Source organism: Pleurodeles waltl, chromosome 2_1 (assembly GCF_031143425.1).
Source record: "Pleurodeles waltl isolate 20211129_DDA chromosome 2_1, aPleWal1.hap1.20221129, whole genome shotgun sequence".
NCBI classification, from domain to species: domain Eukaryota; kingdom Metazoa; phylum Chordata; class Amphibia; order Caudata; family Salamandridae; genus Pleurodeles; species Pleurodeles waltl.
In genome coordinates, this window is record NC_090438.1 from 32,568,231 (window position 1) to 32,592,842 (window position 24,612).

Here is a 24,612-nt window from a genome sequence, read left to right on the forward strand (position 1 = left end):
CCCCAGACCTAAACACGCCCTTAAATTTAGTATTTAAGGGCTACCCTGAACCCTAGAAAATCAGATTCCTGCAACTACAAGAAGAAGGACTGCCCAGCTGAAAACCCCTGCAGCGGAAGACCAGAAGACGACAACTGCCTTGGCTCCAGAAACTCACCGGCCTGTCTCCTGCCTTCCAAAGATCCTGCTCCATCGACGCCTTCCAAAGGGACCAGCGACCTCGACATCCTCTGAGGACTGCCCCTGCTTCGAAAAGACAAGAAACTCCCGAGGACAGCGGACCTGCTCCAAGAAAAGCTGCAACTTTGTTTCCAGCAACTTTAAAGAACCCTGCAAGCTCCCCGCAAAAGGCGTGAGACTTGCAACACTGCACCCGGCGACCCCGACTCGACTGGTGGCGATCCAACACCTCAGGAGGGACCCCAGGACTACTCTGATACTGTGAGTACCAAAACCTGTCCCCCCTGAGCCCCCACAGCGCCGCCTGCAGAGGGAATCCCGAGGCTTCCCCTGACCGCGACTCTTTTGAACCTAAAGTCCCGACACCTGGGAGAGACCCTGCACCCGCAGCCCCCAGGACCTGAAGGACCGGACTTTCACTGGAGAAGTGACCCCCAGGAGTCCCTCTCCCTTGCCCAAGTGGAGGTTTCCCCGAGGAATCCCCCCCTTGCCTGCCTGCAGCGCTGAAGAGATCCCGAGATCTCTCATAGACTAACATTGCGAACCCGACGCTTGTTTCTACACTGCACCCGGCCGCCCCCGCGCCGCTGAGGGTGAAATTTCTGTGTGGACTTGTGTCCCCCCCGGTGCCCTACAAAACCCCCCTGGTCTGCCCTCCGAAGACGCGGGTACTTACCTGCAAGCAGACCGGAACCGGGGCACCCCCTTCTCTCCATTCTAGCCTATGTGTTTTGGGCACCACTTTGGACTCTGCACCTGACCGGCCCTGAGCTGCTGGTGTGGTGACTTTGGGGTTGCTCTGAACCCCCAACGGTGGGCTACCTTGGACCAAGAACTGAGCCCTGTAAGTGTCTTACTTACCTGGTTAATCTAACCAATACTTACCTCCCCTAGGAACTGTGAAAATTGCACTAAGTGTCCACTTTTAAAACAGCTATTTGTCAATAACTTGAAAAGTATACCTGCAATTTTTATGATTTAAAGTTCCTAAAGTACTTACCTGCAATACCTTTCAAATGAGATATTACATGTAAAATTTGAACCTGTGGTTCTTAGAATAAACTAAGAAAAGATATTTTTCTATACAAAACCTATTGGCTGGATTTGTCTCTGAGTGTGTGTACCTCATTTATTGTCTATGTGTAGGTACAACAAATGCTTAACACTACTCCTTGGATAAGCCTACTGCTCGACCACACTACCACAAAATAGAGCATTAGTATTATCTATTTTTTACCACTATTTTACCTCTAAGGGGAACCCTTGGACTCTGTGCATGCTATTCCTTACTTTGAAATAGCACATACAGAGCCAACTTCCTACATTGGTGGATCAGCGGTGGGGTACAAGACTTTGCATTTGCTGGACTACTCAGCCAATACCTGATCACACGACAAATTCCAAAATTGTCATTAGAAATTGATTTTTGCAATTTGAAAAGTTTTCTAAATTCTTAAAAGTCCTGCTAGGGCCTTGTGTGTTAAGTCCCTGTTTAGCATTGTCTTTTAGAGTTTAAAAGTTTGTTAAAAGTTTGAAATTAGATTCTAGAAACAGTTGTAGATTCTTAAAAGTATTCCAACTTTTAGAAACAAAATGTCTAGCACAGATGTGACTGTGGTGGAACTCGACACCACACCTTACCTCCATCTTAAGATGAGGGAGCTAAGGTCACTCTGTAAAATAAAGAAAATAACAATGGGCCCCAAATCTACCAAAATACAGCTCCCGGAGCTTTCGGCAGAGTTTGAAAAGGCCAACCCCTCTGAGGGTGGCAACTCAGAGGAAGAGGATAGTGACTTGGAGGACAATTCCCCCCTACCAGTCCTATCTAGGGAGAACAGGGTCCCTCAAACCCTGACTCCAAAAATAATAGTCAGAGATGCTGGTTCCCTCACAGGAGAGACCAACACCTCTGAAATCACTGAGGATAGCCCCAGTGAAGAGGACATCCAGTTAGCCAGGATGGCCAAAAGATTGGCTTTGGAAAGACAGATCCTAGCCATAGAGAGGGAAAGACAAGAGATGGGCCTAGGACCCATCAATGGTGGCAGCAACATAAATAGGGTCAGAGATTCTCCTGACATGTTGAAAATCCCTAAAGGGATTGTAACTAAATATGAAGATGGTGATGACATCACCAAATGGTTCACAGCTTTTGAGAGGGCTTGTGTAACCAGAAAAGTGAACAGATCTCACTGGGGTGCTCTCCTTTGGGAAATGTTCACAGGAAAGTGTAGGGATAGACTCCTCACACTCTCTGGACAAGATGCAGAATCTTATGACCTCATGAAGGGTACCCTGATTGAGGGCTTTGGATTCTCCACTGAGGAGTACAGGATTAGGTTCAGGGGGGCTCAAAAATCCTCGAGCCAGACCTGGGTTGACTTTGTTGACTACTCAGTGAAAACACTAGATGGTTGGATTCAAGGCAGTGGTGTAAGTAATTATGATGGGCTGTACAATTTATTTGTGAAAGAACACCTGTTAAGTAATTGTTTCAATGATAAACTGCATCAGCATCTGGTAGACCTAGGACCAATTTCTCCCCAAGAATTGGGAAAGAAGGCGGACCATTGGGTCAAGACAAGGGTGTCCAAGACTTCCACAGGGGGTGACCAAAAGAAAGGGGTCACAAAGACTCCCCAGCAGAAGGGTGATGAGACAACCAAAACTAAAAATAGTAAAGAGTCTTCTACAGGCCCCCAAACACCTGCACAGGAGGGTGGGCCCAGAGCCTCTTCACAAAACAATGGGTACAAGGGTAAAAACTTTGATCCCAAAAAGGCCTGGTGTCATAGCTGTAAACAGCATGGACACCAAACTGGAGACAAGGCCTGTCCCAAGAAAGGTTCCACTCCAAACTCCCATCCAGGTAACACTGGTATGGCTAGTCTCCAAGTGGGATCAACAGTGTGCCCAGAGCAAATCAGGGTCCACACTGAAGCTACTCTAGTTTCTGAGGGTGGGGTGGATTTAGCCACACTAGCTGTCTGGCCGCCTAACATGCAAAAATACAGACAGCAACTCTTAATTAATGGGACTAGAATAGAGGGCCTGAGGGATACAGGTGCCAGTGTCACCATGGTGACAGAGAAACTGGTTTCCCCTGGCCAATACCTGACTGGAAAAACTTACACAGTCACCAACGCTGACAATCAGAGAAAAGTACATCCCATGGCAATGGTTACTTTAGAATGGGGAGGGGTCAATGGCCTGAAACAGGTGGTGGTCTCCTCAAATATCCCAGTGGACTGTCTGCTTGGAAATGACCTGGAGTCCTCAGCATGGGCTGAGGTAGAGCTAAAAACCCATGCAGCAATGCTGGGTATCCCTGAACTGGTGTGTGTGAAAACAAGAGCACAATGCAAGGCACAGGGTGAAAAAGTAGAGCTGGAGTCTGGAAAAATGGCCCAGCCTACCAAGAGAACAGGAAAGTCAGTTGGGAGACCAACTGCAACACAGCAAAAGAAAGGGAACCTCTCTTCTCAGGAAGAAGTTCTGCCCTCTGAGGGAACTGAGCCTTTGGAGCTTGAGCCTTATCAGGTTGAGCTCTTAGGCCCAGGGGGACCCTCAAGGGAAGAGCTGTGTAAGGGACAAGAAACCTGTCCCTCTCTTGAAGGCCTTAGGCAGCAAGCTGCTGAAGAGTCCAAAGGCAAGAAAAATGGAACACATAGGGTCTATTGGGAAGATGGGCTCCTGTACACTGAGGCCAGAGACCCCAAACCTGGTGCCACTAGGAGAGTGGTAGTGCCTCAGCTGTTCAGAGAGTTCATCCTAACATTGGCCCATGACATTCCCCTTGCTGGACATTTGGGACAAACCAAGACGTGGGAGAGGTTAGTCAACCACTTCTACTGGCCCAACATGTCCAACATGGTTAAGGAGTTTTGCCTCTCCTGCCCCACCTGTCAAGCCAGTGGTAAGACAGGTGGACATCCAAAGGCCCCCCTCATTCCACTTCCTGTGGTGGGGGTGCCCTTTGAAAGAGTGGGTGTGGACATAGTTGGTCCACTAGAACCTCCCACAGCCTCAGGAAATATGTACATCCTGGTAGTAGTGGATCATGCTACCAGGTATCCTGAAGCTATTCCCCTTAGGTCGACTACTGCCCCTGCAGTAGCCAAGGCCCTCATTGGTATCTTTACCAGAGTGGGTTTCCCTAAGGAGGTGGTGTCTGACAGAGGTACCAACTTCATGTCAGCATACCTAAAGCACATGTGGAATGAGTGTGGAGTGACTTATAAATTCACTACACCTTACCATCCACAAACTAATGGCTTAGTTGAGAGATTCAACAAGACATTAAAGGGCATGATCATGGGGCTCCCAGAAAAACTCAAAAGGAGATGGGAAGTCCTCCTGCCATGTCTGCTTTTCGCTTACAGGGAGGTACCACAGAAGGGAGTAGGGTTCTCACCCTTTGAACTTCTGTTTGGTCATCCTGTAAGGGGACCACTTGCCCTTGTTAAAGAAGGCTGGGAGAGACCTCTCCATGAGCCTAAACAGGACATAGTGGACTATGTACTTGGCCTTCGCTCTAGAATGGCAGAGTACATGGAAAAGGCAACCAAAAACCTTGAGGCCAGCCAACAACTCCAGAAGTTCTGGTATGACCAAAAGGCTGCACTGGTTGAGTTCCAACCAGGGCAGAAAGTCTGGGTTCTGGAGCCTGTGGCTCCCAGGGCACTCCAGGACAAATGGAGTGGCCCTTACCCAGTGCTAGAGAGGAAGAGTCAGGTCACCTACCTGGTGGACCTGGGCACAAGCAGGAGCCCCAAGAGGGTGATCCATGTGAACCGCCTTAAGCTCTTCCATGACAGGGCTGATGTGAATCTGTTAATGGTAACAGATGAGGATCAGGAGGCAGAGAGTGAACCTCTCCCTGATCTTCTGTCATCAGACCCAAAAGATGGCACAGTAGATGGAGTGATCTACTCAGACACCCTCTCTGGCCAACAGCAGGCTGATTGTAGGAGAGTCCTACAACAGTTTCCTGAGCTTTTCTCCCTAACCCCTGGTCAGACACACCTGTGTACCCATGATGTGGACACAGGAGACAGCATGCCTGTCAAGAACAAAATCTTCAGACAGTCTGACCATGTTAAGGAAAGCATCAAGGTGGAAGTCCACAAGATGCTGGAATTGGGAGTAATTGAGCGCTCTGACAGCCCCTGGGCTAGCCCAGTGGTCTTAGTCCCCAAACCTCACACCACAGATGGAAAGAAAGAGATGAGGTTTTGTGTGGACTACAGAGGGCTCAATTCTGTCACCAAGACAGATGCCCATCCAATTCCAAGAGCTGATGAGCTCATTGATAAATTAGGTGCTGCCAAATTTCTAAGTACCTTTGACTTGACAGCAGGGTACTGGCAAATAAAAATGGCACCTGGAGCCAAAGAAAAGACAGCATTCTCCACACCTGATGGGCATTATCAGTTTACTGTTATGCCCTTTGGTTTAAAGAATGCCCCTGCCACCTTCCAAAGGTTGGTGAATCAAGTCCTTGCTGGCTTGGAGTCCTTTAGCACAGCTTATCTTGATGATATTGCTGTCTTTAGCTCCACCTGGCAGGATCACCTGGTCCACCTGAGGAAGGTTTTGAAGGCTCTGCAATCTGCAGGCCTCTCTATCAAGGCATCCAAATGCCAGATAGGGCAGGGAACTGTGGTTTACTTGGGACACCTTGTAGGTGGAGGCCAAGTTCAGCCACTCCAACCCAAGATCCAGACTATTCTGGACTGGGTAGCTCCAAAAACCCAGACTCAAGTCAGGGCATTCCTTGGCTTGACTGGGTACTACAGGAGGTTTGTGAAGGGATATGGATCCATTGTGACAGCCCTCACTGAACTCACCTCCAAGAAAATGCCCAAGAAAGTGAACTGGACTGTGGACTGCCAACAGGCCTTTGACACCCTGAAACAAGCCATGTGCTCAGCACCAGTTCTCAAAGCTCCAGATTATTCTAAGCAGTTCATTGTGCAGACTGATGCCTCTGAACATGGGATAGGGGCAGTTTTGTCCCAAACAAATGATGATGGCCTTGACCAGCCTGTTGCTTTCATTAGCAGGAGGTTACTCCCCAGGGAGCAGCGTTGGAGTGCCATTGAGAGGGAGGCCTTTGCTGTGGTTTGGTCCCTGAAGAAGCTGAGACCATACCTCTTTGGGACTCACTTCCTAGTTCAAACTGACCACAGACCTCTCAAATGGCTGATGCAAATGAAAGGTGAAAATCCTAAACTGTTGAGGTGGTCCATCTCCCTACAGGGAATGGACTTTATAGTGGAACACAGACCTGGGACTGCCCATGCCAATGCAGATGGCCTTTCCAGGTTCTTCCACTTAGAAAATGAAGACTCTCTTGGGAAAGGTTAGTCTCATCCTCTTTCGTTTGGGGGGGGGTTGTGTAAGGAAATGCCTCCTGGGCATGGTTGCCCCCTGACTTTTTGCCTTTGCTGATGCTATGTTTACAATTGAAAGTGTGCTGAGGCCTGCTAACCAGGCCCCAGCACCAGTGTTCTTTCCCTAACCTGTACTTTTGTGTCCACAATTGGCAGACCCTGGCATCCAGATAAGTCCCTTGTAACTGGTACTTCTAGTACCAAGGGCCCTGATGCCAAGGAAGGTCTCTAAGGGCTGCAGCATGTCTTATGCCACCCTGGAGACCTCTCACTCAGCACAGACACACTGCTTACCAGCTTGTGTGTGCTAGTGAGGACAAAACGAGTAAGTCGACATGGCACTCCCCTCAGGGTGCCATGCCAGCCTCTCACTGCCTATGCAGTATAGGTAAGACACCCCTCTAGCAGGCCTTACAGCCCTAAGGCAGGGTGCACTATACCATAGGTGAGGGTACCAGTGCATGAGCATGGTACCCCTACAGTGTCTAAACAAAACCTTAGACATTGTAAGTGCAGGGTAGCCATAAGAGTATATGGTCTGGGAGTCTGTCAAACACGAACTCCACAGCACCATAATGGCTACACTGAAAACTGGGAAGTTTGGTATCAAACTTCTCAGCACAATAAATGTACACTGATGCCAGTGTACATTTTATTGTAAAATACACCCCAGAGGGCACCTTAGAGGTGCCCCCTGAAACTTAACCGACTATCTGTGTAGGCTGACTAGTTTTAGCAGCCTGCCACAAACCGAGACATGTTGCTGGCCCCATGGGGAGAGTGCCTTTGTCACTCTGAGGCCAGTAACAAAGCCTGCACTGGGTGGAGATGCTAACACCTCTCCCAGGCAGGAATTGTCACACCTGGCGGTGAGCCTCAAAGGCTCACCTCCTTTGTGCCAACCCAGCAGGACACTCCAGCTAGTGGAGTTGCCCGCCCCCTCCGGCCAGGCCCCACTTTTGGCGGCAAGGCCGGAGAAAATAATGAGAATAACAAGGAGGAGTCACTGGCCAGTCAGGACAGCCCCTAAGGTGTCCTGAGCTGAGGTGACTCTAACTTTTAGAAATCCTCCATCTTGCAGATGGAGGATTCCCCCAATAGGGTTAGGATTGTGACCCCCTCCCCTTGGGAGGAGGCACAAAGAGGGTGTACCCACCCTCAGGGCTAGTAGCCATTGGCTACTAACCCCCCAGACCTAAACACGCCCTTAAATTTAGTATTTAAGGGCTACCCTGAACCCTAGAAAATCAGATTCCTGCAACTACAAGAAGAAGGACTGCCCAGCTGAAAACCCCTGCAGCGGAAGACCAGAAGACGACAACTGCCTTGGCTCCAGAAACTCACCGGCCTGTCTCCTGCCTTCCAAAGATCCTGCTCCAGCGACGCCTTCCAAAGGGACCAGCGACCTCGACATCCTCTGAGGACTGCCCCTGCTTCGAAAAGACAAGAAACTCCCGAGGACAGCGGACCTGCTCCAAGAAAAGCTGCAACTTTGTTTCCAGCAACTTTAAAGAACCCTGCAAGCTCCCCGCAAAAGGCGTGAGACTTGCAACACTGCACCCGGCGACCCCGACTCGACTGGTGGCGATCCAACACCTCAGGAGGGACCCCAGGACTACTCTGATACTGTGAGTACCAAAACCTGTCCCCCCTGAGCCCCCACAGCGCCGCCTGCAGAGGGAATCCCGAGGCTTCCCCTGACCGCGACTCTTTTGAACCTAAAGTCCCGACACCTGGGAGAGACCCTGCACCCGCAGCCCCCAGGACCTGAAGGACCGGACTTTCACTGGAGAAGTGACCCCCAGGAGTCCCTCTCCCTTGCCCAAGTGGAGGTTTCCCCGAGGAATCCCCCCCTTGCCTGCCTGCAGCGCTGAAGAGATCCCGAGATCTCTCATAGACTAACATTGCGAACCCGACGCTTGTTTCTACACTGCACCCGGCCGCCCCCGCGCCGCTGAGGGTGAAATTTCTGTGTGGACTTGTGTCCCCCCCGGTGCCCTACAAAACCCCCCTGGTCTGCCCTCCGAAGACGCGGGTACTTACCTGCAAGCAGACCGGAACCGGGGCACCCCCTTCTCTCCATTCTAGCCTATGTGTTTTGGGCACCACTTTGGACTCTGCACCTGACCGGCCCTGAGCTGCTGGTGTGGTGACTTTGGGGTTGCTCTGAACCCCCAACGGTGGGCTACCTTGGACCAAGAACTGAGCCCTGTAAGTGTCTTACTTACCTGGTTAATCTAACCAATACTTACCTCCCCTAGGAACTGTGAAAATTGCACTAAGTGTCCACTTTTAAAACAGCTATTTGTCAATAACTTGAAAAGTATACCTGCAATTTTTATGATTTAAAGTTCCTAAAGTACTTACCTGCAATACCTTTCAAATGAGATATTACATGTAAAATTTGAACCTGTGGTTCTTAGAATAAACTAAGAAAAGATATTTTTCTATACAAAACCTATTGGCTGGATTTGTCTCTGAGTGTGTGTACCTCATTTATTGTCTATGTGTAGGTACAACAAATGCTTAACACTACTCCTTGGATAAGCCTACTGCTCGACCACACTACCACAAAATAGAGCATTAGTATTATCTATTTTTTACCACTATTTTACCTCTAAGGGGAACCCTTGGACTCTGTGCATGCTATTCCTTACTTTGAAATAGCACATCCAGAGCCAACTTCCTACAATACTAATGCTCTATTTTGTGGTAGTGTGGTCGAGCAGTAGGCTTATCCAAGGAGTAGTGTTAAGCATTTGTTGTACATACACATAGACAATAAATGAGGTACACACACTCAGAGACAAATCCAGCCAATGGGTTTTTATATAGAAAAATATCTTTTCTTAGTTTATTTTAAGAACCGCAGGTTCAAATTCTACATGTAATATCTCATTTGAAAGGTATTGCAGGTAAGTACTTTAGGAACTTTAAATCATAAAAATTGCATGTATACTTTTCAAGTTATTGACAATTAGCTGTTTTAAAAGTGGACACTTAGTGCAATTTTCACAGTTCCTAGGGGAGGTAAGGTTTTGTTAGTTTTACCAGGTAAGTAAGACACTTACAGGGCTCAGTTCTTGGTCCAAGGTAGCCCACCGTTGGGGGTTCAGAGCAACCCCAAAGTTACCACACCAGCAGCTCAGGGCCGGTCAGGTGCAGAGTTCAAAGTGGTGCCCAAAACACATAGGCTAGAATGGAGAGAAGGGGGTGCTCCGGTTCCGGTCTGCTTGCAGGTAAGTACCCGCGTCTTCGGAGGGCAGACCAGGGGGGTTTTGTAGGGCACCGGGGGGGACACGAGTCCACACAGAAATTTCACCCTCAGCGGCGCGGGGGCGGCCGGGTGCAGTGTAGAAACAAGCGTCGGGTTCGCAATGTTAGTCTATGAGAGATCTCGGGATCTCTTCAGCGCTGCAGGCAGGCAAGGGGGGGGTTCCTCGGGGAAACCTCCACTTGGGCAAGGGAGAGGGACTCCTGGGGGTCACTTCTCCAGTGAAAGTCCGGTCCTTCAGGTCCTGGGGGCTGCGGGTGCAGGGTCTCTCCCAGGTGTCGGGACTTTAGGTTCAAAGAGTCTCGGTCAGGGGAAGCCTCGGGATTCCCTCTGCAGGCGGCGCTGTGGGGGCTCAGGGGGGACAGGTTTTGGTACTCACAGTATCAGAGTAGTCCTGGGGTCCCTCCTGAGGTGTTGGATCGCCACCAGCCGAGTCGGGGTCGCCGGGTGCAGTGTTGCAAGTCTCACGCTTCTTGCGGGGAGCTTGCAGGGATCTTTAAAGCTGCTGGAAACAAAGTTGCAGCTTTTCTTGGAGCAGGTCCGCTGTCCTCGGGAGTTTCTTGTCTTTTTGAAGCAGGGGCAGTCCTCAGAGGATGTCGAGGTCGCTGGTCCCTTCGGAAGGCGTCGCTGGAGCAGGATCTTTGGAAGGCAGGGGACAGGCCGGTGAGTTTCTGGAGCCAAGGCAGTTGTCGTCTTCTGGTCTTCCTCTGCAGGGGTTTTTCAGCTAGGCAGTCCTTCTTCTTGTAGTTGCAGGAATCTAATTTTCTAGGGTTCAGGGTAGCCCTTAAATACTAAATTTAAGGGCGTGTTTAGGTCTGGGGGGTTAGTAGCCAATGGCTACTAGCCCTGAGGGTGGATACACCCTCTTTGTGCCTCCTCCCAAGGGGAGGGGGTCACAATCCTAACCCTATTGGGGGAATCCTCCATCTGCAAGATGGAGGATTTCTAAAAGTTAGGGTCACTTCAGCTCAGGACACCTTAGGGGCTGTCCTGACTGGCCAGTGACTCCTCCTTGTTTTTCTCATTATTTTCTCCGGCCTTGCCGCCAAAAGTGGGGCCTGGCCGGAGGGGGCGGGCAACTCCACTAGCTGGAGTGGCCTGCTGGGTTGGCACAAAGGAGGTGAGCCTTTGAGGCTCACCGCCAGGTGTGACAACTCCTGCCTGGGGGAGGTGTTAGCATCTCCACCCAGTGCAGGCTTTGTTACTGGCCTCAGAGTGACAAAGGCACTCTCCCCATGGGGCCAGCAACATGTCTCGGTTTGTGGCAGGCTGCTAAAACTAGTCAGCCTACACAGACAGTCGGTTAAGTTTCAGGGGGCACCTCTAAGGTGCCCTCTGTGGTGTATTTTACAATAAAATGTACACTGGTATCAGTGTGCATTTATTGTGCTGAGAAGTTTGATACCAAACTTCCCAGTTTTCAGTGTAGCCATTATGGTGCTGTGGAGTTCGTGTAAAACAGACTCCCAGACCATATACTCTTATGGCTACCCTGCACTTACAATGTCTAAGGTTTTGTTTAGACACTGTAGGGGCACAGTGCTCATGCACTGGTACCCTCACCTATGGTATAGTGCACCCTGCCTTAGGGCTGTAAGGCCTGCTAGAGGGGTGTCTTACCTATACTGCATAGGCAGTGAGAGGCTGGCATGGCACCCTGAGGGGAGTGCCATGTCGACTTACTCATTTTGTTCTCACTAGCACACACAGGCTTGTAAGCAGTGTGTCTGTGCTGAGTGAGGGGTCTCTAGGGTGGCATAAGACATGCTGCAGCCCTTAGAGACCTTCCTTGGCATCAGGGCCCTTGGTACTAGAAGTACCAGTTACAAGGGACTTATCTGAATGCCAGGGTGTGCCAATTGTGGATACAATGGTACATTTTAGGTGAAGGAACACTGGTGCTGGGGCCTGGTTAGCAGGGTCCCAGCACACTTCTCAGTCAAGTCAGCATCAGTATCAGGCAAAAAGTGGGGGGTAACTGCAACAGGGAGCCATTTCTTTACAACTAGTGTATATATTTAGTGTATTACTTATCTCCTGTTGGTGGGTTGCCCCACTAGTATTTTGTGGTAATGTGTTCCAAAAATAAAGTAATTAATCCTGCAAATAAAGATGTACTTCCCTGTTATGTAACTGGTACAGAGTAGTGACAGTATTACTTGGTGAGGTCTCACAACCACCCCAACTAACAATCTACTTTCTCACAATATCCCTTGATAAGAAAAGCACTGTGCAACTTTCTGAATTACTGAATGTTGTTTTTTCAGTACTTGCATTAGGTTGATTTTAATTTGATCAATGTCCTAGTGACATCTCATCTGGTATTAAACCATGCGGCCTCTTTGTCACCTCTCGCCTGCTTATTGATAGGTGCCTGTGCCAATGTTCCTGCCCACCACTCTAGAGAACACGGATAAGATTGTGGAGGCGATTGAAGAGCTGAAGGGGAAGATCCCGTCCAACCCCCTGGAGGCAGATATCCTTGCGATGGCTGAAATGATTGCGGAGGCGGAGGAGCTGGACAAGGCATCCTCAGACCTTTGTGGTAAGAGTGCTTCGAAAGTTACTGGAGTTAGACGCTTCAGCTAGTTGAGTGGCTCAGCAGAGGCTGACAAAATGAGTGGGAAAGGTTAAAGGAGGTTTTTGAAGAATTCAAACTTTATCTAATCCCAGTAGTAGGTATTTATTTTCATAAAAAGCAAGCGTGCTAGAACATTGCACAAAGTGCCTCTAAGTCAGATGTGAGTTCCTATACACTGGCCTCTTTCGAATGTTCATCCATGTCCAGTGAGAACTGGGATAACTCATGCTCGAGTATGTTGAAAGTTTTTGTAGTTGTTCTTGCTCCCTAGCACTACGTTTATTTCCACTCTTCAGATTTTTTAAAAAATATTTCTGTGCAGTCGAGCTCTAGAAAAGTATTGAATTGGTTTTGTGTAGTGTGTGCCTAGATTTAATAGCAGGGGACTATACATAGTGATGACAAGTACAACTTCCATTTAATTTAAACTGTATGAAGGTGAAGTCCACGGCACAGGGTGAAGTTTATGGTAGAGGGTTTTCCGCTGAAGTGGTTGATTGATGACATAGATATGCTATGGCCAACCTTAGAGCAGGACTGCAGTGGCCCCCTTGGCTAGTACCTAACCGTTTAGGATTGGCATGACACAATGAGCTTTCCATATTCAGGAAACCTGCAATCAGGTGTATTGAGAAGACTTTGAAATCTCTGCCAGGTTGATTTAGTCAGGTGGGAAAGTAAGCTGACATTATCCATTGAAGACTGCACGCGACCTTCTGCAGTGAGTTGATCCAGAGACAAGTTGTTAGAGGTCAAGAGCCTCAAGGTAGAGATGAACTATGAGGTGTGATTCACTACTGTCTTCTCAAACCAGGTGTTTGTCACCCAAGATGCATAGATTTTGGTGGGAAATGATAATGTCTGAGATAGAATCTAAGGAAGCGTATTGAAAGGTCTTATTGTAACAAACTGGTTGGCAGATGAGCAAAAATGGAGGCAAAGAAAGTTGTATTGGGTGAACAACGCACCAGTAAGGTCTCTTACTGCAGTGTTCTGTGATGGTAAAGTTTTTTTTTTTGTTTGTTTTTTTTTCTCATAAAGTCTGGCTGTAGATACCCATGGTCTGTGTACTCCTGCCTTCTAGTGTTGGCCTACTCTAAAGGCAGTTGATTGCAATCCACCCTAAAGAGACACTAACTTTGGAGTTCAGTTCTGCTAGTGGACATCCTTAACCTAGGGTCGCCTTCGGTGCTGGGCAAGCCTCCCCCTAAGGGTGCTGAGCTAACCTGCCTGTTTAGGGCAAGCAGCAGCTTTGAAGCTGAAGAAGATGCTGGAAGGCACATTCGAGGACTAATGCTGCCATCGCAAGCTTCTCCTGAGAGGCAGCAAACGTGTGCTTGATTTAAGTAGATATTATGCATTGTACTTCTCCCACGTACAAAACCTGTCTGGTCAGGGTGCACCACTGTGTCCACTACTCAACAGTCTAAAGACCAGCATCTTGCACAATATCTTGACGTGTGTTTAACATTGATAAAGGCCTGTAGGAGGCCAGCTCCATCAGATTCTTGCCTTTGGGCATGAGAACTTACACAGCTTCTCTCATAGAGAGTGGGAGTACACTCTGTTCCCGAATCTCTGAAAAGACTAAAGGCAACTATTCGAGAACGTGGAATTGAAGCATCTGTTACAATTCATCCGCAAACCCATCAGCACAAGTGTTTTACTCTGGGGCATCTCTGCCAGCACCTCTTTGAGTTCTTCTAACCCCAGTTGCAATGATGTGAGAGCAGGTTAATTTTATCGTGGAGCGCTTGTCAAAAATGGACAGATCTGTACAGTATCCCCCCCACCTCATGCTCAGAGGTATAAATACAACTGGTACTGAACGTTTGCAGGAATGACAAAAGCCAGAATCATCACCCCAAGGTCGGAGCCAAAAAATGAAAACCAGTTCCACCTGACACTCTTTTGGCGCACACAAAGCACAAATATGCCTTGGGGCAGGTAACGGATAACTCACCTCCACCCAGCAAAACAGTGAATGGATTGACGCTGCTGGCAAGCGTGTTGCAGTGGGGGCTGCCTTTCATTGGTATATCGCTGTAGGAAGTTGGTTCTGTATGTACTATTTCAAAGTAAGAAATAGCATGCACAGAGTCCAAGGGTTCCCCTTCGAGGTAAGATAGTGGCAAAAAGAGATAATTCTAATGCTCTATTTTGTGGTAGTGTGGTCGAGCAGTAGGCTTATCAGAGGGTAGTGTTAAGCATTTGTTGTACACACACAGGCAATAAATGAGGAACACCCACTCGGAGACAATTCCAGGCCAATAGTTTTTTGTATAGAAAAAAATATTTTCTTAGTTTATTTTAAGAACCACAGGTTCAAGATTTACAAGTAATACTTTAAATGAAAGGTACTTCACTTAAGAACTTTAGGAACTTTGAATTAGCAAAATAGCATATACAGTTTTCACACAAATGACATATAGCTATTTTAAAACTAGACACTGCAATTTTCAACAGTTCCTGGGGGAGGTAAGTGTTTGTTAGTTTTTGCAGGTAAGTAAACCACCTACGGGGTTCAAATTTGGGTCCAAGGTAGCCCACCGTTGGGGGTTCAGGGCAACCCCAAAGTTACCACACCAGCAGCTCAGGGCCGGTCAGGTGCAGAGGTCAAAGTGGTGCCCAAAACGCATAGGCTTCAATGGAGAAGGGGGTCCCCGGTTCCAGTCTGCCAGCAGGTAAGTACCCGCGTTTTCGAAGGGCAGACCAGGGGGGTTTTGTAGGGCACCGGGGGGGGTGACACAAGTCAGTACAGAAAGTACACCCTCAGCGGCATGGGGGTGGCCGGGTGCAGTGTGCAAACAAGCATCAGGTTTGCAATAGGTTTCAATGGGAGACCAAGGGGTCTCTTCAGCGATGCAGGCAAGAAGGGGGGGGGGAGGGAATCCTCGGGGTAGCCACCACCTGGGCAAGGGAGAGGGCCACCTGGGGGTCGCTCCTGCACTGGAGGTCGGATCCTTCAGGTCCTGGGGGCTGCGGATGCAGTCTTTACCAGGCGTCGGGTCTTTGAAGCAAGCAGTCACGGTCAGGGGGAGCCTCTGGATCCTCTATGCATGCGTCACTGTGGGGATCCAGGGGGGTCGTCTCTGGTTACTCACGAGGTCGTAGTCGCCTGGGAGTCCTCCCTGCAGTGCTGGTACTCTGGAGCTCGAGCCGGGAGCGTTGGGTGCAGAGTGTGAAGCCTCACGCTTCCGACAGGAGTCTAAGAAGGTTGCTAAGTTGTTGCTGTTTTTTTTTTTTAACAGTGCCGCTGTTCTCTGGAGTTTCTTGGTCCTTCGGGCTCAGGGCAGATCTTTGAGGCTTCAGAGGTCGCTGGTCCCTGTTGGATGAGTCGCTGTGCAGGTTCTTTGAGTCTGGAGACAGGCCGGTAGGGCTGGGGCCAAGTCAGTTGTCGTCTCTGTCATCTCTGCAGGGCTTTCAAGTCAGCAGTCCCTCTTCTTGTAGTTTGCAGGAAACTGATTTCCTGGGTTCTGGGTAGCCCTTAAATACTAAATTTAAGGGTGTGTTTAGGTTTGGGGGGCAGTAGCCATTGGCTACTGTCCTGGAGAGTGGCTACATCCTCTTTGTACCTCCTCCCTGAGGGGATGGGGGCACATCTCTAATTCTATTGGGGGAATCCTCCAATCTCAAGATGGAAGATTTCTAAAGGCAGGGGTCACCTCAGCTCAGGGCACCTTAGGGGCAGTCCTGACTGGTGGGTGACTCCTCCTTGTTTTCCTAATTATCTCCTTCAGCCTTGCCGCCAAAACTCCACTAGCTGGGAATGCCCTGGGGTGCTGTAACAAAAGGCATGAGCCTTTGAGGCTCACCTCCAAGTGTTAGTTCCTGCAGGGGGAGGTGAGAGGCACATCCACCCAGTACAGGCTTTGTTCCTGGCCACAGAGTGACAAAGGCACTCTCCCCATGTGGCCAGAAACTCGTCTGGTTGTGGCAGGCTGGCAGAAACTGGTCAGCCTAGCACTAGGAGTTGGAGTGGTATTCAGGGGGCCTCTCTAACATTTTCCAAAAAATCCCACACTGGCATCAGTGTGCATTTATTGTGCTGAGAAGTTTGATATCAAACTTCTGAGATTTCTGTGTAGCCATTATGGAACTGTGGAGTTCGTATTTGACGAACTCCCAGACCATATACTCTTTATGGCTACCCTGCACTTACAATGTCTAAGGTTTTGCTTAGACACTCTAGAGGCATAGTGCTCATTCACACATGCCCTCACCTGTGGTATAGTGCACCCTGCCTTAGGGCTGTAAAACCTGCTAGAGGGATGACCTACCTATGCCACAGGATGCGAGAGGTGGCAATGGGACTCTGAGGGGAGTGCCATGTCGACTTAGTCTTTTTCTCCCCACCAGCACACACAAGCTGTGAGGCAGTGTGCACGTGCTGAGTGAGGGGTCGCCAGGGTGGCATAATACGTGCTGCAGCCTTTAGAGACCTTCCCTGGCATCAGGGCCCTTGGTACCAGGAGTACCATTTACAAGGGACTTATCTGGGTGCCAGGGCTGTGCCAATTGTGGGAACAAAGGTACAGTTTAGGGAAAGAACACTGGTGCTGGGGCCTGGTTAGCAGGGTCCCAGCACACTTTCAATCATAACTGGCATCAACAAAAGGCAAAAAGTCAGGGGGTAACCATGCCAAGGAGGCATTGCCGTACAAGAAGCTCCTGACCGGAGGTGGGGGCCAAAACTCCAGCGTCTATCCAATGGCAGGGCTACCAGCAGCAGTTCTTTCGGCTGCTTGAGGTGGTGGTGCTGGCACTGCTAACCAAAGGGCTCATTAAGGTGTTGCCCACATTCCAGTTCGGCAGGAGTGTACTTCCTCTCCTTAATACCCAAGAAGAATTGGTTCTGACAGATCCTAGCACTGCAGCTGATTAACCAATACCTACTTATGAAGCCCTTCACATGACCACCCTGCAGAACGTTTGTGGCAGTGCTGGACTTAAGATGCCTAATCCCACATCCCTTGATCCGGTCCACCACCAAGACCTCCGCTTCATGATAAGTGGATAAGTATCTTTCCAAAGTTCTGCCCATCGGTTTCACGACTGCTCTAAGGAGGAAATAATTAGCAGTTGTCTGTGCAAGAACCCCATTCATGTCTTCATGTATTTGGACCGCGGGCGGAACAAGAGCAGAAGCAGAGAGTAGTGCCTAGCACAATCTCAGAGTGATGTTCTTATTGCGCAAGTTAGGGTTTACCATCGGTGCTAAAAAGCCGCACCTCTAGATCAGCAGATCCAGCCCTCCTTAGGGTCCGTCTTAAATGCTGTGACCAGAACGGCATACTCAAAACAAAAGACCGTGATGGCGTTCCACAAGGTGCAGCTTCTTATCCATGTCTTATTGCTGCACTGACTGTAATGAAGTATGTGTGGGTGGCGACATGCATTGCCAGAGTGCCCCCCCATGAATCACGGGTCACAAGCAGGTCATTGTGAGGGTCTAGATTTTGTGAAGGCCAAATCTCAGCAGCACTGTGATGCAGATTTCGAGCCACAGATTCTTCACCTGTTGAATGTCACCAGACGCCTGACTGGATACAGAGATGTTTGATAGCAATTCACTTGCCCGACGGTACGGTAGGTGGCATTGTGTGGTTCCTTGTTGAATCCATTCGGCCCTGGATATCATGTTGAGGCCCCTGTATCTGCTTCACCTCCATGTGCTGATGTCACTTCCTGCCCCTACTGCCATGAATCCGGAGCTTTGCAGAACGTGTCATCTCGGACAGAATTTTCCTTCAGAACTGATCTGTGTGCAGGCAGGTCTTCCTCTAAAGCTACAGGGTTTAAAACGTGTTGGAACAGTTATCAACAGATGTTAGTGACGGACAACCACGTCATCTGTCTGTGGTGTCTGGGATCCATATATGACTGTGTCATCCAGTTACTGCCCCAAGATGAATCGTAAGGCCATCTGTCACTGCAAAGTAAAACCAGCCATCCCCAAACTCACAAGAAGTCGAAGGAATGGTCTGGTTGAGGGTACAGACGCGCGCACACTCTGGAGGCCACACCTGTGACTGCTCGTTGCCGAAGTCCTGGAGTTTGGGTCTCCATCATCCTTTCACACGTACCATTTGGAGTCATAATATACCCCGGGCTCCTTGAGGTCCAGAAGTGGTTCCCCTACTTTGGAATCGATTCCAGCATGGATCTCGATGCTCCCGGTTCTCCCCATGGAACCGGATGAGAGGCCGTACATATCACATTTTACCTCCATAGGTGGAGGAGCATCACCGCCAACCAATGGATGCTCCAGATCGATGTTGAACATGGTTGTTCCCTACCCTTCCTGTCTTAGCCCCCAGATATGCCACCCGCACAGCAGCTCCTCCCAAAGGACCAGTTGTCCACACTAAGTGCACTTTAAGCTCTCGTGGCCAGTGGAGCAATTAAGAGTGTTGGCATTGGAGACTGGATGTTATTCCCTTGTCTTTCTAGTGCTTGATCTGTGTTCTTTGAACTTCTTGCCTCTGGACGGACAAGTTGAAAATGCACACATTGGCCCAAGTTCTGTCTCCCTGATTCCAGGAGACTGGATGATGGCATTAGATTCGCAGGTCACCTATTTCCACGTTCTCTCCTGCAGTCCTGCAGATGCTACCTCGGTTTTAAGTAGGCCAAGAGTGCTTAAGTTCACCATGCTCCCCTTTGGCCTTCCAAGCACACTTCTGGTGTTCACAGAGGTGATTGCAGTGGTAGCAACACATTGAGGGTGGGAATACCAGTCTTCTAGTACCTCAGTGTAAGGAAATGCCTCCTTGGCATGGTTACCCCCTGACTTTTTGCCTTTGCTGATGCTATGTTTTGAATTGAAAGTGTGCTGAGGCCTGCTAACCAGGCCCCAGCACCAGTGTTCTTTCCCTAACCTGTACTTTTGATTCCACAATTGGCACACCCTGGCATCCAGATAAGTCCCTTGTAACTGGTACCTCTGGTACCAAGGGCCCTGATGCCAGGGAAGGTCTCTAAGGGCTGCAGCATGCCTTATGCCACCCTAGAGACCCCTCACTCAGCACAGACACACTGCTTACCAGCTTGTGTGTGCTAGTGAGAACAAAATGAGTAAGTCGACATGGCACTCCCCTCAGGGTGCCATGCCAGCCTCTCACTGCCTATGCAGTATAGGTAAGACACCCCTCTAGCAGGCCTTACAGCCCTAAGGCAGGGTGCACTATACCATAATTGAGGGCACCAGTGCATGAGCACTGTGCCCCTACAGTGTCTAAGACAAACCTTAGACATTGTAAGTGCAGGGTAGCCATAAGAGTATATGGTCTGGGAGTCTGTCAAACACGAACTCCACAGCACCATAATGGCTACACTGAAAACTGGGAAGTTTGGTATCAAACTTCTCAGCACAATAAATGCACACTGATGCCAGTGTACATTTTATTGTAAAATACACCCCAGAGGGCACCTTAGAGGTGCCCCCTGAAACCTAACCGACTATCTGTGTAGGCTGACTGGTTCCAGCAGCCTGCCACACTAGAGACATGTTGCTGGCCCCATGGGGAGAGTGCCTTTGTCACTCTGAGGCCAGTAACAAAGCCTGCACTGGGTGGAGATGCTAACACCTCCCCCAGGCAGGAGCTGTAACACCTGACGGTGAGCCTCAAAGGCTCACCCCTTTGTCACAGCACCGCAGGACACTCCAGCTTAGTGGAGTTGCCCGCCCCCTCCGGCCACGGCCCCCACTTTTGGCGGCAAGGCTGGAGGAAACAAAGAAAACAACAAGGAGGAGTCACTGGCCAGTCAGGACAGCCCCTAAGGTGTCCTGAGCTGAAGTGACTCTAACTTTTAGAAATCCTCCATCTTGCAGATGGAGGATTCCCCCAATAGGATTAGGGATGTGACCCCCTCCCCTTGGGAGGAGGCACAAAGAGGGTGTACTCACCCTCAGGGCTAGTAGCCATTGGCTACTAACCCCCCAGACCTAAACACACCCTTAAATTTAGTATTTAAGGGCTTCCCTGAACCTAAGAATTTAGATTCCTGCAACTAACAAGAAGAGGGACTGCTGAGCTGACAAACCCCTGCAGAGGAAGAACAGAAGACACCAACTGCCTTGGCCCCAGACTTACCGGCCTGTCTCCTGCCTTCCAAAGAAACCTGCTCCAGCGACGCTTTCCAAGGGACCAGCGACCTCTGAATCCTCTGAGGACTGCCCTGCTTCGAAAAAGACCAGAAACTCCCGAGGACAGCGGCACTGCTCCAAAAGAACTGCAACTTTGTTACAAGGAGCAGATTTAAAGACCCCTGCAACTCCCTGCAAGAAGCGTGAGACTTGCAACACTGCACCCGGCGACCCCGACTCGACTGGTGGAGAACAACCAACTCAGGGAGGACCCTCCGGCGACTCTACGACTGTGAGTAACCAAAGTTGTCCCCCCTGAGCCCCCACAGCGACGCCTGCAGAGGGAATCCCCAGGCTCCCCCTGACCGCGACTGTCTGAACTCCATTTCCCGACGGCTGGAAAAGACCCTGCACCCGCAGCCCCCAGCACCTAAAGGAACGGAACTTCGGTGCAGGAGTGACCCCCAGGAAGCCCTCTCCCTTGCCCAGGTGGTGGCTACCCCGAGGAGCCCCCCCCTTGCCTGCCTGCAACGCTGAAGAGATCCCTTGATCTCTCATTGAAAACCATTGTGAACCCGACGAGTGTTTGCACACTGCACCCGGCCGCCCCCGCGCTGCTGAGGGTGTACTTTCTGTGCTGACTTGTGTCCCCCCCGGTGCCCTACAAAACCCCCCTGGTCTGCCCTCCGAAGACGCGGGTACTTACCTGCTGGCAGACTGGAACCGGGGCACCCCCTTCTCTCCATTGAAGCCTATGTGTTTTGGGCACCTCTTTGACCTTTGCACCTGACCGGCCCTGAGCTGCTGGTGTGATAACTTTGGGGTTGCTCTGAACCCCCAACGGTGGGCTACCTTGGACCCAAACCTGAGACTTGTAAGTGATTTACTTACCTGACAAAACTAACAAAAACTTACCTCCCCCAGGAACTGTGAAAATTGCACTGTGTCCACTTTTAAAACAGCTTATTGTGTTTTATGTAAAAAGTATACATGCTAAAGTAATGATTCAAAGTTCCTAGAGTACTTACCTGCAATACCTTTCAAATGAGATATTACATGTAAAATTTGAACCTGTGGTTCTTAAAATAAACTAAGAAAAGATATTTTTCTAATACAAAACCTATTGGCTGGATTTGTCTCTGAGTGTGTGTACCTCATTTATTGTCTATGTGTATGTACAACAAGTGCTTAACACTACTCCTTGGATAAGCCTACTGCTCGACCACACTACCACAAAATAGAGCATTAGTATTATCTCTTTTTACCACTATTTTACCTCTAAGGGGAACCCTTGGACTCTGTGCATGCTGTTCCTTACTTTGAAATAGCACATACAGAGCCAACTTCCTACACTCAGTGACTGGCTACTAAAGGCAGGCTCTCCTCAAGCAGACATAAGCATCCCCAGAAGATGGCTGACATGTTGACAACATTAAACTTTTCTATTAATGTGCCGAAATCAAACCTGACTCCTTTGCAAGAACTGTATTTCATTGTAGACATCCTGACCATGGTGGTTTTCGGAGTCTTTCCACCAGCTTAACAAGCCCAGGACATTTGGTCTATGTTCCCAATATTTAAACCCCTGACCTTGGGTCTTTGAGAGCAGCTCTGAGGCTTCTAGGCTCTTGGCAGCCTACATCAGGCTTATGGACGACACCAGGTAGATCACACTGTGAGATCTGAAGTCATAGTAGGCTCAGCACTAAGAATACCCATCAGTCCATCCAGATGTCAGAGGAGAGTGGGAAAGACCTTTAGTGGCAGCTGCTCAACAATTGGACCAGTGGCAGAACCCACTCCCTTCCTCACCCAGACTTAACCATTGCGACTGACGCTTTGTTGCTGGGTTGCGGAGGCCACCTAGGATAAGTGGAGATCAGAAGCCTCTGGTCTCAGCTGGAAGCTCGCCCCCTGCTGGAGTTGCAAGCAATTTGCTTGGCACTGAAGGTGTTGCAGCCAACTAATAAAGTGGAACAGGGGCAGGTTCTCACAGACAGCTCATCTGCCTGATGGTATTGCAACAAACAGGGCAAAGTGAGTTCTGTGCCAAGAGGATCGATGTCGCTGGAAGAGGCTGAACTCTCATGGCCTTTCCATAACTGCCCAGCACCTGGCAGGGTCTTTAGGAGCCAGGGCAGACTAACTCAGGCTCTGTTGCCTATTGTCCTGAATTTTGCGCCTTGGAGTTCCTAAGGCAGTACTATATAAGATAAGTGAGGGCCTTAGTTAGGTTATCACCTATCTTATGTGCAGCTCCTTTGAACTGATGTACAGCTGTCCTTTACAGCTTTTGACCATCAAGACTAACAGGAGTGACTGAACTCCAGGCACTCTTTGTCCAACAGCCACACAGATGTTTTTTTTTTCGAACATACTGGCCCTCCAAATGAAAGCGGCATTCTCGCCACAGTAGTTACTCCTTTACAGATCGAGCAGTCTTTCACCTTGTCCACTTTTATATATGTCCTTTGTTTCTTCCATTTCCATAGGTATGTACAGTAATGAAGTATGATAAGAAGATATCTACTGTTGAGATTTTTTACTGTATGAATTATATTGGTAGAATTATGGCTTCATGACCCATTTACGCAAAATGTCAATTTTAGGCGTCCTGCATTCTGATTAATTTTCAATGTTTCATTTGTCTTTTACACCTCCGGGCCTCTTATCCTATCATTCTTAAATACCGAGCCGAATGGTGTTCACGGGAATTCCTCTACTTTTTGAGTTTGTCTCCTTAGAATATACGCAAAGATAGGGTTAAAGGTATACCTGCATGCTAACCTCATCACATCAGTTCCACATTTCTCTCATACTGATGTCAACCTGCACGCTGACGCTTGTGAGAAGTTATTTAGGGCCAGAGACGCTGAGCATTGCAAATCTCGTCTTCTGTAATCAGAGACGCAATGCACACATTGTCCTTGCTAGGACAGTGAGTTCATTTTTGGATAATTCTGCTGTTTCAACCTTCTAGAATTTTGAATTTACACGTTCCATGGGGAGAAATATTGACATTATTTGAAAGCGCAGACTGGATTGCGCAAAGAAAGAATTTTGGGAAACTTAAAAAAATAAATAATAATCCAACGCGTAGTGAGCAAAAACTCCTCCTTTCTCTATGAATTTTTTTCAAGACTTTTAAAGTGTTCTCTGTTTATGACGTTAGGCACCTTGATTAAGGGTGTCCCCTCGTTTTTGAAACATAGGGATGGGATTAGATCCCCACTATTGAGGTGCCAGCTGGCCCCGCATATGGACAGGTTCTGCAGTTCCCTAACGTAGGGCTAAGCAGTGTAGGTGAGGTGCACTTATCTGTAAGAGGCCGCACAGTGACACACATTTTTATAGTGTTTTAATGGGCTTGGACATTTGTCTGTTTGAGTCCTGAGGAAGACCCTCTGTTGAGGCTTCAATTGGCCCCTTCCCTTTTAGCTGGGCCGAAACGTCAACACTTGTATCAGGCCTGGATTGGTTAATTTGTATGCCGAAGGTCAATTATGATTAAAACAGTAACCCTGTGTGGATGTGACTATATTTGTTATATATGATTTGTCACTAACAGGCGTCTATGTATTATTGATGATATATCTGTGCTTTCCTTTTGTCTCTACTGTATTTTACTCACAAGCATTTCTGTCTTTAAGCGCTTCCTTTGCTTTCCCTCATGCTTTCTGTTCTGGGGCAACTATGTTAAAAATGTATTAATAATGTACTTATATTATTGGACTCAAATACAATAATCAAATCTCTGCATTTATGTGTTACTTTGTGTATGTGTTTTGGTATATATTTAAGACAATCTACACATTGTGCTGCATTGATATAATCTAATCCACCTAGAGTCGCAGAGGGTGGGGCTACAAATGAATAGTAGAAAAAGCAGACTATCCTGGCCTGTTAAAGGTATAGGTCCTTTGGATTGGACCACTGTAGTTGTGTATTTCTTAGGTAGTAGGCCTTTCGCAGATCTCTAAAGCTGCCACATGGTCAGCTCCACACATGTTCATTTTTACTATTCTGTAGACATTAAAACTTGTCTAAGTAGTTGGTTGGACAGATTCTGTTAAAAACCTTGTTCCAGACT

The 24,612-nt window shown here is 48.8% G+C and overlaps 1 protein-coding gene across 5 annotated transcripts in view; it reads left to right on the forward strand.

Moving 5' to 3' along the window:
• Positions 1-24,612, forward strand: part of ZMYM3 (zinc finger MYM-type containing 3) — a 451,376-nt gene that overhangs the window by 231,921 nt on the left and 194,843 nt on the right. For all 5 annotated transcript variants that reach the window (XM_069209214.1, XM_069209211.1, XM_069209204.1 and 2 more), the window contains exon 17: positions 12,223-12,397. In XM_069209214.1, coding sequence (XP_069065315.1) covers positions 12,223-12,397 — 175 coding nt within the window. The remainder of the gene's footprint in view (positions 1-12,222; positions 12,398-24,612) is intronic.